This window comes from Anguilla rostrata, chromosome 6 (genome assembly GCF_018555375.3).
Source record: "Anguilla rostrata isolate EN2019 chromosome 6, ASM1855537v3, whole genome shotgun sequence".
Taxonomy (NCBI): Eukaryota; Metazoa; Chordata; class Actinopteri; order Anguilliformes; family Anguillidae; genus Anguilla; species Anguilla rostrata.
The window spans coordinates 36,958,112-36,973,268 of NC_057938.1; the positions used below are offsets into that span (position 1 = coordinate 36,958,112).

A 15,157-nucleotide genomic window follows, 5' to 3' on the forward strand; every position below is an offset into this window, starting at 1 on the left:
GGGGTCTGAGGCAGCACTGTGGGGGGTCAACACTGCGGCACACCACTGGCACTCCCCACCACACGCAGATTTCAGGGGACCGCACACGTTGTAATTGAATGGAAGAACATTCCCTAACACTGCCACAGAGGGAGTACTCAGGTTTTTAGATTGAGGCAGCAAACCAATCTGCTTTATTCTGTTTACTCCTTTTCCAGAAAATAGTCCTGCTTTTATAAGTCAATTTTTTTACTTAAAAATTGGGAAATGGTATTTTCTAAACATAAGCAAACTACAACATCAAATTGAAAAGTAATTTTGGAAGTGTACTGTTGGGTGGTTTATACAGAAGCGTGCCCCTTATCAGACTCCCAAAGGAAAACGGACATGTTCACTGAGCTTACCAACAGGGTTTTATTAAAAAAAAGATGGCAGTCACTAAACATACTGGATCAGCTATACTAAAACTTCAAATTGGTGTCTTTAATGGTGTACAGTGGGCGTGGACTAAAGATCTTGGAACACCATTCAAAAGTGAGCAGGTCAGCACCTAGCTGTACTACTAAGATTAACCTGGTTTGATAGGCTTACAGAGCTTGGACAAGAAGGATCAGTAATTTTACTATTTTGTTATGATTTTGTCTTTATTTGATGACTTGACATTTTCCTTTGATCCTTGGGTATATAAGCGGAAAAGCAGAATGGTTTGAGGAGACTCGCATATAGCTATTCCACTACACACATTTTGCACCATTGTATATTGCCATTATTGAACCCACTGTACAATAGATTGCATTCACCTTAACCTGGCATTCCTCTTTGACTCCTATCACTGTACACCTAACAGTTTTAAGGTCCTAACATACATATAGATATCTGCACCCTGTAGTCACCTACACACTAGCGTCATTGTAAGATACACAATTGTATCTATGCAGGCTACACAAGCCAGAGGCACGTCTGCGTACCAAGATAGCGATCCATATAGAGCTACTGGCGGATCATTTGCAGTCTCCTCCTATGTAAAACTGTTTGCATGGAGAGAAGGTTAAATCAATATTTTGGAGTCAGATAACCAAGATATTATTAAATTCATCTTGTTCCAGTAGCACTAGTTCAGACTACAATGCGTTCCATCGCCACACGAATACAGTACTTCCGCTGTTTGGTGTATCTGAGAGGATTCTTACAGTACCAGTATGCCCGACACTTGCAAGAAAGGTTGGTGTGAAAGTAACAAAAAACAAAACCAAACTCAGGTCACTTTGAAGTGCCCTAAGAAAGATAACTCCGCTCTCTCTGAAAGTCCATTGCAGCACTTTTGTGATCACTGATCCTTTGAAAAGACAAACATTTTTTTAAATGTGATGCTGTGATCTTAGGCTGAATCTGTACAGTTTAGTCTTGTCAGATGTGTCTTGAAGGACGTTTTCACTCCAGGATGAGTATTTGAAGAATGAATCCAAGCCACCTGAAGGATTAAACATTCTGAATGTTTGCCAGGGCTTATTTAATTAGGGAAACTGTTTTGGTGTTTTATCACCATTCCTATTATCAAATTACACAAAAATGCTTGCTGCATTGCATTACACTATTTCACCTTACAGACTACACTCATTACATAAAAATACTGAATGCTGATAACAATGCTTTCAATGCACAATACTCCCACATCACATAACCTGTAAGCAGATATTAACTTACTTAGCCTAATTAGCACCATATTCCCCATGCTGTGATTGACAGCTAAATTGCAGCAGTTTAACGGTCATGACTCTAATCTTCCATCGCAATAATAACTTCTATCACCACTATTTCATCTCTGAGCAAAGAGTAATTGACTGATGGATCCTTGTGCATTAATGTTTTTTTTTTTTTTGCCTGCATTTGTTAAAACCACTTTTGTTGAACTGCAGAGTTAAAGCAATGACAACTTGAGATTTTGTATCAACATTCAAAGAGAAGCACTTGCCCATTAAAGTAGTTCTATTTTCCCTCTCATTAGAAGTTAACTGAAATATAACAAAAGGGACTGAATATCTAGTCTGCCACTGTCCCTTCTAGCTGTAAACAAATGAATATAGACAACCCCCCTTATTCTACTCCTGTAACCCCCTTTATTAAGCCTGTTCAAACATGTAAGTACCTCAGTCACACCTCCATAGTACTATGTTCAGTGTTAAATCAACTCATGTGGACTCATATATGTACTCTGTTAGAGCTAAATTAACACTGGACATTTTACTTGTCTAGTGTCTCTTGTTGGTTAGCCAGCAGAAGATGGTTTGTGCTCCTAACTGTTAGGACCGATTGCCCTTCTAATACTAATACTAATAATACTGACAACAAGGTGATTTAAATATCTTCAATATCCAGTACTTCAGATGTAGTATCAGGCATTAAGCATAACTAGGTGCTAATAAATGGTGGGTTAAGCATTTATTACCAGCTAATAAGCACTTAATTAGTGACATACTAATGGAGACCCAAACTGGACTACTATGTCGCTCCTGTTATATACTGTAACTCGGAATCATGTTTGCCTTTTACCACTTCACTCCATGTCCACATCAGGTAGACCTCAGCTATCACTGATCTTTTAAAAATTGTGCACACTCTAATATAATATCTCCTATAAAATATCAGTGTCATGAATTGTTACTGCCCATTTACAGAACCCCAAAACTGATAATGTTAAATTCTGATATGGATAGATTTTGGTCAGCAACATTTGACATCTTTATGATTGAGCACACTTTGATGTAGTATCTCTCATAAAATAGAACTTAACACATGACAATGTTACATTTAATCAGGCAAACTGAATGAAATATATAATGTCTTAGGGCTGGTTTGAGCTGTCAGGTGTCCACAAAGAAGTATAGTTTTATTTTATAAAAATAATCCCCCGCTATATTATGTTGACTGTTCCAAATGATACTTTTAAAATGTTTTTACTGCTATGATAATGACACTTTGAATATTTGCCTAATTAAGCTGCTTGTTAGACAATAATTAGCAATAGTTTGTTATCGTCACATTAGGGGCACGCATATATTAAGTTTCCCCCGCTTTATGCTTTACACATAACTGGTTACATGAGTAAAAATATTCAGTAGCACTTTTTAGTAATAGTAGTCAATTAAGCCAGTGCTTAATGATTACCTTATTAATATTTTGTCATTTTTGAGTAATTTGTGATCATTATCTAATGATCAAATCAGCGCAGGTAAAATGACTGAATAAAATCTATCTTGGGAAACAAGAGGCAGTTAGGCAGCACTAATGCGTTTCGGTCCTTGTCCTGAACTGGAAGTGCATTTTCACATATTGATTTCTAATTAGGCTGAATCACCGATGGGGGCCACTTTGTGCCCCGCTCTGATGCGAGGGTTTATCTTTCGTCGATGGCCGTTAGCTGATGGGGGCTGGGATGGCTGCCCAGTTCTCCTTTGGTTCAGGGGGACAGGCAGGATGCCACGGTACAAAATTCTTTGCTTTGGCAAAGTCACTGACTTATCTGAAAATGTACTATTGTCAAAGACATTTGGACTGACATATTATTACAAAAACACTGAGCCAAGGTGCTAAATATACAAGCCAATCTTTATATGTTTCCGCTAAAAATGCAAGTATCAGACACCTTATCATTTTTGAACAATATCATTCTCAGGAATGAAGAATTGTTCCATTCACTACAAAAACATTATGGTTAGGTTTCATGGAAGATAAAACCAATAAACAGTAGTCAATAAAGTGCAGGATGAATTCCACCTTTCAATAGGTGTAGAAAAAATAAACAAAATGGCAGAACATTGTCATATGGATGTAGAGTACATTGTAGATTGGACTCGCACAGGTTTAACAAAAGTGTTTCAGCATTTCCCAGATGGACAACACGATTAATCACTGCACTGAACAGTTTATTCATTATTCAGTTGATTGACAAACTAAAATAACAAATCTAAATTTATCATAAATTAATTTGTCATTAATAACAGCTGTTCGTTCCTATTTATGAAATGGTTACCTGGTGTATTCATAAACAAATTGCTATAATTAATACTGACCACATAGTTATTAATTTATCTAATTCATGTGTGATTCTAATGGAAATAGAGAAGAAATAATTCAATGTGGTAACCACAACATTTGCACAACATTTTGAAAATTAGACAAAAACATTTCTCTTACATTGTACAGTTTCTTTAGAAGAAACTTTATCAAGTATATCTAATCCTTTAAAAGTAATTTTACACATAGACCCCCCTCCCCATTTCAGGGCACCATAATGTTTGGGACAAATGGCTTCACAGGTGTTTCTGATTAGTCAGGTGTGTTCATTTGTATCCTTAGAGCAGGTATAGGAGAGCTTTCAGTATTGAGTCTTGATTCCAGGCTTTTGATTGCGTTTGGAGTCTGTTTTTGGCATTTGTCAACATGAGGACGGAGAGTTGTGCCAGTGAAAGTCTAAGAAGCCATTATAAGGCTGGGAAATAAATAATAAAACATTCAGAGACATAGGCCAAACCTTAGGCTTAGCAAAGTCAACTGTTTGGAACATCATTAAGAAAAAAGTGAGCTAAGTACTCAGAGAGGGCATACAAGGCTAAGGAAGGCCTATGCCAGTGGTTCTCAAGCAGTTACACACCTGATTCTACTAATCACCCTTTGGAGTCTTTACTAAGGACCTTGATTAGTAGATCAGGTGTGTAACTGCTTGGTTGGAACAAAAGTCTGCAACCACACTGGCCCTTTCTGGCCCGAGTTGAGAACCACTGACCTATATAGTTGATGACAAATAATTTTTGCCATAATAAAGAAAAAAACCTCAAACACCTGTCCGACAAGTCCGAAATGCTTTTCAGGAGGCAGGCGTGGATGTGTTGGTGACCACTGCCTACAGAAGACTTCATGAGCAGAATTACAGAAGCTACACTGCAAGACGCAAACCACTCGCTAACGACAAAAACAGCATGGCCAGGTTACAGTTTGCTAATACCTGAAAGATCCTGGAGAGTTGAGGCAGATGAGACCAACGTTGACTTGTATCAGAATGAAGGCAAGAGTGAAGCGTGGAGGCCATAACAATAGTCACATTAACACAGGCTTCTGTACTTTTAATGCTTAACAAAACAGCCAAAACACAGGAAATAAATACACTGTGTTCTATTAATGCAGATATTCCAAGGCCTTATTTAAGATTACAATGGGTGATAACCCTTGCACCACAACAAAATAATTACTACTTTTTCTTAAATGCCAATGGTCTTTTGATGTCCAACAAATGACCTTAAATAAAAGCTGAGAATGTGCACTTTAAACACGTGAAATCTAAAATTGGGGAGTACTGAGCCAAATCAATAAAAATCTATCTGTCCCAAACATTATGGAGGACACTGTACATTTAAGCCAACACAGTGCAGGTTTGTTACTTGGGAAAACCACCCCAATACAGTGTTGTGACCTCGGACAGGAAGCTACAGTGCCATTGAACCAAATGGTTTTGCATGTTTTGTAAAATAACTGAAGAATTGTGTAGACAGCTCAGTTGACCCACAACGTTCCCATTTGTTCCCCCATGAGAAACGACAGTGAAGCGGCTTATTCCTGAAGAGCATGACAGGATTCCTGTGTTTCCCTCACTACGATCATAGTGTTTAACCAGGCACACCTGTAGGTTTTAATCTTTAAATAATTCTGTTACGCATACATGCACATGCACGCACACTCACACATGCATATATACACAACCACACACACACGCATGCATGCAAATGCACACACACACACACACACACACACAGAAGCAGATGCATAATAGAGTCTGATTTCTATTGTTGTGCAAGTAGTCAGAGTAGTAAGAAAACCATGCACATTAGTAGATTAATTTTCTGGCCATTGGCACTTGCCTGTTCGCATATGGTATGCACAGCGCTATGTTGAAAGGGAAGGGAACAAGCTATCTGTGTTGCACAGGTAGAAACAGTACCTCAAGTTCATGTTGCTTTGGTACAGTACTTAACAGAGGAAGGACATTCTCCACCAGTAAAATTCCATATATGCATGTTTTATGGCTACATTCAAATAATTAGAAATTTAGCTTGGCTAAGGAAGGCACAAACCAGCATCTGAAATTCAACTTCATCCCAGTGACAATTCAAGCATTTTCATTTATTCACATTTTCTTTAGTCTAAATGTATAGCCCATATATATTTGCACACATGCACGCACAGACACACACACACACACACACACATATGCGTGCGTACTCCACCTACGCATATCTGCCTACGCTTCCTCGCACAATGCAGTGTTGCCTGCACCCGCCCTCTTAATTGCACACCTCTGTTGCTCCTGCAAAGGCTCCCATCCGCACATTCTGTTTATTTTCACAGATGGCGAGTTTCTTCCCTTGTTCCTTCTTCAGCAGCAAAACACACAGCACAGAGAACATAGAGCTGTACAAACCAGCCAACCCCTTCCTGGCCTTCTGCAGTTGCTAAGGTGATGGAGCTGGCTGCCGCTCAAAGGGTGTCGATCAAAGGGTGTCAGGAGTTCTTCCTCCCCAAATATAAATAAATAAAATGCAAGCCCCCTGGGAAACTTGGATAGATGTACCAAGCATTTTCAAAATCTGTCTCGTAAAAGCTGTCACATTTGGCATGCGGCACACAAATGCTTTCTCTGGGTGTTCTTGTTTCCAGCACTGATTAAAATAGTTCAGGCTCCTAGCGATAGTGCAAGTGTGAAGCAACCGAATAGAATTCAATGGTGAATTTTCTAGATCACCCCATCAATTATTGAGAGCCTGTGATTCGCAAGGCGTCAATTTCGTAGTCTTTCTTGTATATTGCTTGGGAGAGTGTGACCACTGCAGAGAGCCACTACAGAAGCAGGAGAGAGGGGGGGCTCGTTGTGCCTCACTGGCCACGCTCAGAACGAAGCAGACGGACACGCCCAATCTCTCTGCCCCCCCCCCCCTCCAGTTGGGAATTGAGGAGGAAAATCTAGAAGGAACTTGTGAGTAATTGTGCTGGGTGTCCTAGCAAAGGGAAAAGGTCTGTGATAGGAAAGCAATGTGTGCAGCTGGCTCTCCAGAGGTATTTTCAGCTAATATAGGGGATCCCCAAAATGGGGTCTGTAAAAGTGCCCTGAGGGGTGCTCAACAAAGACTGACATTTTTTCCCAGATTTTAGAAACCATATTTTACATTTTTGAATAAAATACACCTGGTTTTGTCAGAAATCTTAGTGACTGAATAATTGCGCAGAACAATCAAAGTCACCATTTTTTAAAGTGGCATACAGAACTTAAATTCACAGAATGCTTGGTTAAAAATAATCTGATTTAATAAGATTATCATAAAAAACATTTATTGGGATTTTGGAGAATCATAATATCCAGTCGCATAATAAATGTAAGAAATGATAAAAAACATCCATGTAATTTGCAACACTCATTATGTCATTAAAACTTTTTAAAAATCTCTAAAATAACATGGGCTTTTAATGATAAAAACAAAAGCTTACATCTGTAAAGATACAGAATGTATCTAAAGTATATATCTCAAATGCATGTATACATTTGTATTCAAGAAAAACTTCATTCATTATATTCATGCTTTTTAAGCAATGTTTTAAACATTTTCATTCTATTATATGCTTTTGAAATATAGATAGCCTCTCATGTTCATTCAGTGTCAGAATTTATTTTACCCTCAAAATAATGAGCTTTCTCCTTCGTCTTTATCTTCTTCCTTTATTATCTTTATTTTTTTGCTGTCAAATTAAACCACTAAAATAGTTGACACCTTTAATCAAAGACCAATTTGAGGGTATTTCCTTATGTTAGGCATGTATTTTTGTAAGCTACAGTAATTTATTTTACTTGCTAATCAATTAGCTAACTTACAACATGCTACAACAACTAACAAACACTGTCGTAAAGACTAGAGTTTTTCAGTGTAAAACTTTAAATTTGTGAGGTGGTGGCACCTCTCTCTCTGATTTCTGCGGGTTAATTGACCCTGACGAGGGGCAGGTGTATGAGTACTATGGTGAGGTGATAGCACCTCACAGGTATTTGTCTGAGCTAATTGTCCCTGATGAGGGTCAGGTGTAGGAGGCCTATATGTAGCCCCTGATTTCTGGGGTTCAGCGCAGACTCATTGTTTGTCAGACTCTTAGTGTGTAGGGGTGTGAGAATCGGCAGAAGTTACCGTGTTGATCCTATCTGCCTGATTTGATCACCGTTTAGTTTCTTCTCGAGTTGGTTATCTCTCTGTGCTGTGGAGCACATTTTGCCCTCGTCTCTTAGTTTTCTTTTTGTTTTCTACCCGCCGGGCTGCGAATATCCTTTTTCTTTTGTAAGTGACCCCACTCTGTTTTTCTAGTGGGGGTTTTCTTTTTGGGCAGCTACGCTGCGGCGGTGTTTAATTTCTTTTAGTTTTCTGAGCCCGCTGACAGAAGTTTCAGTGAGTGGAGAGAGCGATTACTTCGCTCTTTATTATTTGGTTTTTCCCCTTCCCTTTCTATCGCTCAGCGATTTGGTGGTTATCCCTCAGGGTTAACTTTTAGATCCCCTCGGTCCGCAATTGCGTCCCACCCTCCTCAACCGTGACAAAATTAGATAACTGTTGGTTCATAAGAAATTAGCTTGCTAAGTAGGTAATAGTCTTGAATAAAAAAACATAACTTTGACCCTTCCTGGATCATGGTCGTGGCAGAAGGGCTTGCGAGGTTTTACGATCCCTGGAGCTATGTCGTAGGGGGTATTACATGTCCGCCGGCAGGGTCTCCCAAGGTGAACAGGTCTGGACCCAGACGAAAATAATCCAATCGACCCCTAACTATGGTGAACAATTACAAAACTTAGTTTACCCTGCCCGGTATAGGGTTACCAGGACCCATCCCTGGAGGCAGGCCTGGGGGTGGTGTTTGCAGGTGAGTGCCTGGTGGCTGGGCAGCCCACATATCTCGGCTGGGCCCAGCCTGAAAAGACTGTGGGACAACCGTGTGGGCCTACCATCTGCAAGGTTCAGGGTAGGGGTCAGGTGCAATGCCCATTGGGCATGCGGCAAGAACAGGGTAGATCCATGCGTCATCTCCCAAACAATGGAAACTGATTCTTGGCACGTGGAACGTTACCTCTCTGGTGGGGAAGGAGCCGGAGCTGGTGTGTAAGGTTGAGAAGTACCAACTAGATATAGTTGGACTCACCTCTACACAAAGTGTTGGCTCTAGAACCAAACTCCTGGACAGGGTGTAGTCTGTCTCCTACTCGGGAGTTGTTCAGGGTAAGAGGCGCCAGGCGGGAGTGGGGATACTCAAAAGTCCCCGGCTGGTGGCCACTCAGTTGGAGTTTTCTGCAGTGGACAAGAGGGTTGCCTCGATGCGACTGCATGTGGCAGAGAGGAAAACTGACTGTTATTTGCCCTTATGCTCCTAATAGCAGTTCAGAGAATTCTGCCTTCTTGAAGAAGGTGGGAGGGGTGCTGAAAAAAGCCCCACCTACTGACTACAGTGTCCTCCTGGGAGACTTCAATGATCACGTTGGCAATGACTGGGAAACTTGGAGGGGCATGATTGGGAGGAACAACCTCTCTGATCTGAACCCGAGCAGTGTTATGTTATTGGACTTCTGTGCTAGCCATGGTTTATTCATAACAAACACCATGTTCGAACACAAAGATGTTCATAATTGTATATGGTACCAGAATACCTTGGGCCAGAGGTCGATGATTGGCTTTGTAGTTGTTTCATCAGACCTGCGACCATTTGTTTTGGACACTTGGGTGAAGAGAGGAGTATAGCTGTCGACTGATCACCATCTGGTTGTGAGTTGGATCAGATGGCGGTGGAAGCTGCCAGACAGACCAGGTAGGCCTAAATATGTAGAGAGGGTCTGCTGGGAGGGTCCGGCAGAAGACTCAGTCTGGAATGATTTCAACTCTCACCTCCGAGAGAGCTTTTCCCATATCCCGGAGGAGGTTGGGGACGCGGAGTCTGAATGGACCCTGTTCAAAACCTCTATTGTGGAAGCTTCTGCTAGAGGTTGTGATCAAAAGCTAGTCAATGCATGTCCTGGCGGCAACCTAAGGACCCGCTGGTGGACACCAGCGGTGAGGGAGGCTGTCAAGCTGAAGAAAGAGGCATTCCAGGCCTTGTTAGCTCTGGGGACCTCTGATTCAGCAGACAGGTATGGGCAGGCAAAAAAGGCCACAGCTGTGGCAGTGGCAGAAGCAAAAGCCGGGGCATGGGAGGAGTTTGGAGAGGTCTTGGAGAAGGACTTTCGGTCAGCACAGTTTCTGGAAAACCATTCGGCACCTCAGTAGGGGAAAGTGGGACACCGTTCAGGCTGTTGTCAGCAGGAATGGTAAACCCTGACGTTAACTGGGGATATTGTCAAAAGGTGAAAGAAACACTTTGAGGACCTCCTGAATCCGATAGACATGCCCTCCTTTTTGGAGGCGGAGCTGGAGCAATTTCCAGCTGGAGCTGGAGTCCATTTCTGTGGCAGAAGTCACTGGGGTAGTTGGAGAGCTCCTCAGTGGCAGAGCACTGGGGGGGATGAGATTTGTGTTAAAGGCTCTGGACGTTAGTGGTGTGTCTTGGCTGACACGAATCCTCAATGTCGCGTGGAAGTCGGGAACAGTGCCTTTAGCAGACCGGGGTGGTGGTCCCCATTTTTAAGAAGGGGGACCGGAGGGTGTGTTCCAATTATCGGGGAATCACACTCCTCAACCTCCCTGGGAAGGTCTATGCCAAGGTGCTGGAAAGGAGGCTTTGGCCGATAGTTGAACCTCAGATTCAGGAGGAACAGTGCAGGTTTCGTCCAAGCTATGGAACAACAGACCAGCTTTTTACCCTCTCACAGATATTTGAGGGGGCATTGGATTTTGCTTGTCCATTCTACATGTGTTTTGTGGATTTGGAGAAGGCATATAACCGTGTTCCCCGGGGTATGTTGTGGGAGGTGCTGCAGGAGTACAGGGTGCCGGGGTCGCTGTTGCGTACCATTCGGTACCTGTCTACTCGGAGTGAAAGCTGTGTCCGCATTCTCGGTATTAAGTCAAGCTCGTTCAGAGTGGGTGTCAGACTCCGCCAAGGGTGCACCTCGTCTCCTCTCCTGTTCGCGGTATACATGGACAGGATTTCTAGGCACAGCCGAGGTATGGAGTGTGTCCAGTTTGGGGAGAATGGAATAGCATCTCTGCTGTTTGCAGATAACGTCACTCTCTTGGCCTGTGTGTGAGTGTGATGCGGTCGGGATGAGGATCAGCACCTCCAAGTCTGTGGTCATAATCCTCTCCCGGAAAAAGATGGTTTGCCCTCTTCAAGTAAAGGAGTAGCAATTGCCCCAGGTGGAGGAGTTCAAGTATCTTGGGGTCTCATTCACGAGTGTGGGATTCGGAGATCGCCAGCCATCTAGGTACCGCGGCCGCAGTAATGCAGGCATTGTATTGGACGATGGTGGTGAGGAAGGAACTGAGCCGAAAGGCAAAGTTCTCAATTTACCAGTCGATCTTCGTCCCTACTCTCATCTATGGGCATGAGCTATGGGTAGTGACAGAAAGAGTGAGATCGTGCATATAAGCGGCCAAAATGGGGTTTCTCCATAGGGTGGCAGGGCTTACTCTCCTTGATAGGATAAAGAGCTCAGCTATCCTGGAGGACCTCAGAGTAGAACCGCTGCTTCTCCGCATTGAAAAGAGTCAGTTAGAGGTGGTTTGGGCATCTGATAAGGATGCCTCCTTGGGTGCCTCCCTCTGGAGGTGTTCTGGGCTCGGCCACCGGGGAGGAGACTCATGGGTAGACCTAGGACATGCTGGAGGGATTATATTCAAAGGCTGGCCTGGGATCGCCTGGGGATCCACCGGGATGAGTTAACGGACGTTGCTGGGGAGAGGGACGTCTGGGCTGCTCTGCTTGCCCCTTTGCCACCACGACCCTGACCTGGATTAAGCGGTTTAGAGAATGGATGAATGGATGGATGGACTTTGACATAGCAAATGCACTCTGTTCTCTGAAACTGGTAGCATGGCTAGCTAGTTACTGTAGCTATCCAAAATAATGTAGTATCTAACTGCGTGATAGCAAGTGAACTAGTTTTTCAGAAAAATAGGCATTTCAATGTAATTCCATGTTATGTAGGTATGAGGAGACCAGTGATTGTCTTCTTTGTTCATAGGGGTTAGTGCTGTTCCAAATTGAACAAATTAATATTTTTGTCAGTATGTTGGTACATACTGAACTGTCAATGATAGGTACTGAAAGTTAATTTCAGCTCCAGTATTGATTCAATTCACCAAACGAGCTGAGCCCCCTCTTCCTCATTATCCCTATTGCACATACTGCTCTGACTAGTTCACATCTCCCCAACGCTCCATACTAATAGTGACATAATGACAAGACATTTCACTAAATGATCAAAGTGTAAGCATCAGGCATATTTGCAATCACTATACAAAAGGGATTTTTTTTGTATTTGCACTTTAGGCATTTGTGTCAAAATTGGTAGACATGTAGACTGCTGGAGCGCAAGTGAATCAGACTGGTTTTTCGTTCATTTCATTAAATTTGTTAATCTGCTGAAAGTTCGAAATGAATGACTCATAAGCAATGTACTGATTGTACTGAATATACTCGGAATGTACTGAAAGACTCAATGAACAAAATGCACTGATTGAACTGAATGTACTCGAAGACTCGAACAAAATGTTCTGACTGTACTGAAAAACTCAGAGAACAAAATGCACTGAAAGATTCAGTTGGTATGAAAACTCATACTGAAAAGTAGCATACTGAATGAGGACTGACTCGCTGGGTTTATGCCGCCCACTAATGCCTGCTCCAAGCAGCAGGGAGACAGACAGAAACAGTAAATGTTATCTTCAGCAAAAGAAGTGTTTAGGTTTTCGAAAAAATATTGTCACAGGGGTGTTTATAATGATGTTATGACAATGTTGATGATAATTAGAACTTTTTAAGCAACACTATGAGGGCATATTTCTTAATTATATAATACAAACAGACCGTAGCAATTAAATTTGAATTATTTGCAACTGATAATAAACAATTAAATAATGCAAAAGTGTTTGGGCGCTATTTTCCGGAATCATGGAAGCATGGGCACGGCGTATGGGTGCACTGGGCGTGGCTACAGAATGATGGCATTTTCATGACTAGAGGCGAGGAGTGCACAGCTCAAACCTTGCGGTGCATGTTGAAAATGGGCTGGATTATGCTGAATATATTATCAGTGTGTGTGTTGCAGGAGAATTCACTCATAGCCAATCAAATGACCTCCTTTCAATTCCTTTAAGAATGGGGTGCAATACACCCATGCATACTGACAATTTCTATGGTCTACTACAGCCATTCGCAAATTGATTTTGTATTGCTATCACTAAAAATTTATAGTCTCTCTAATAATGCATTTGTTTCACAAGGCAATGTCTAAAATGGCAAACTAAACTTGTATCACATGCTTAATCAGTTCACCTGCATTGTACTGAATAAAGAGACTTATCTCACTTCTAAAAGATATTTTAAGGATGCAATACCTCAGCAGGAATAGAGAAATACAACTGTTATAATTCATGAGTGTTGAGCACCTACGCCTTGCTAGAGCTGCAAGTGAGTGACTTGAGCTTGAGCCAGATGCGCAGAATTAAAAATTAAATAGCATATTCGGCAAAGCGAGTGTTTTTTTTAACGGTTATGTCTGAGAAAGTAAGTGGAACAACTCAAAAACTTGAAAGTTTGATTCATGTTGATTTACTGACTCAAATGTACTGATTAATTTTAAAGAATCAAACTTTTTGACAGTAATTGGTGTGGTTAGAGAGAATGATTTTAAAATTTTGTTGTTTTTTATTTTATTTTATATTTTATCCATGATTTTATCCCCTGATAACCTTGAACACAACTGAAGTTGTTGAAACTCCTCCTGCAACCCTTCCTGTCGACACCAAGAGAAGAGGGCAGATGCGTGACTCCTTCGATTCATATGATGCCTATTGCACAATTTCCCACACTACAGATGCACCATAAATTATATCCTGTCCATGTCATCGGAGGACAGCGAGGTTCTCAGTTCCTGCGTCCACAGGCACCTGGCTTGACCAGGAGTGGCCGCTAGAGTACAATGAGAACAACAGAACAAGCCAGCTTATTCCCTTTTATTCCCAGGCGAGGCTGGGCCAATTGTTGCCTTGCCAGTGCAGACTTCCAGCCATAGCCAGCAATGGTGCAAGTGGGACTCAAACTCATTGCTAGGTAGCTAATGGAATTTTTCACCAGTTAGTCATGAAACTGGTTGTCAAATTGAAGTACAGCTTCATTCATATATTTCCTAAAGTTGCCGAACACCATTCTGGATAGTTCCAGCTTGATTTTAACCCCTGGTTTTTAAAAATAGTGTTACTTTAATTTTAAAAGTAGCTTCACACAACTTGGCTGTAATTTGATTGGTAATGATAATACATTACTATTAATGACTGATTACTGAGCATGAGTGAGTCCATTCTGGCAGGTTATTTGGAAGCTTCCTGGAGGTTCAGGTGGGCATGCAGCTGGACACTTACCACGCTGATATCCCAAGGCAAGGAGGTGCATCTGTTTGGAGATTTGAATAGTCCTCTGAGGCGGTTTCTTGCAGAGATCCCGTGTACAAGCTTAGAATGGGCATCAATACATCCTCCCTCCCTCTCTGGTGGGGTCTCTCTCTGGACTCCTGCAGGGCCGCTCATCTCTGGTTCCTCATCCTTCCTTGCGCTGTTGATGTCTGTCTCCGGATTGACGTCTCCAGATACCTCTGGATAGCTGGGAACCTCCTGCATCCTAATCACAGTCTCGTTATAGTCCAGCACCTTGCAGGAGGGCAGCCTCCTGGTCCACCCCTGGACCGAGTGGACCTCGGACGAAGTAGCCCCAGTCTGGCTGTTCCTGCGGTGAGCCGCACCCCTCTGTGCGGGTGCGCTAAAGAATTGCAGGCTGTCAGGGTCCAATATACTGCAGGTCACCTCGTCCAGGAACTGTGAGAACCTCAACATGTCTTCGATCTCCTGCTCCAGCGACACCGACTCTCCTTCGGATGTTGTTGTGCTGGGTGTTGGGCTCGGTGCAAAACCTTGCCTACCCCTGTGGTATGGTGGACACACAGCCTGGCTCT

The 15,157-nt window shown here is 42.3% G+C and overlaps 1 protein-coding gene across 1 annotated transcript in view; it reads right to left on the reverse strand.

Annotated features, from left to right (window-relative positions):
• Positions 1–14,687, reverse strand: part of LOC135257053 (brain-enriched guanylate kinase-associated protein-like) — a 56,048-nt gene extending 41,361 nt beyond the window's left edge. Inside the window, exon 1 of the mRNA XM_064339453.1 lies at positions 14,571–14,687. Coding sequence (XP_064195523.1) covers positions 14,571–14,601 — 31 coding nt within the window. The 5' untranslated portion in view covers positions 14,602–14,687. The remainder of the gene's footprint in view (positions 1–14,570) is intronic.
• Positions 14,688–15,157: the final 470 nt, after the last annotated feature.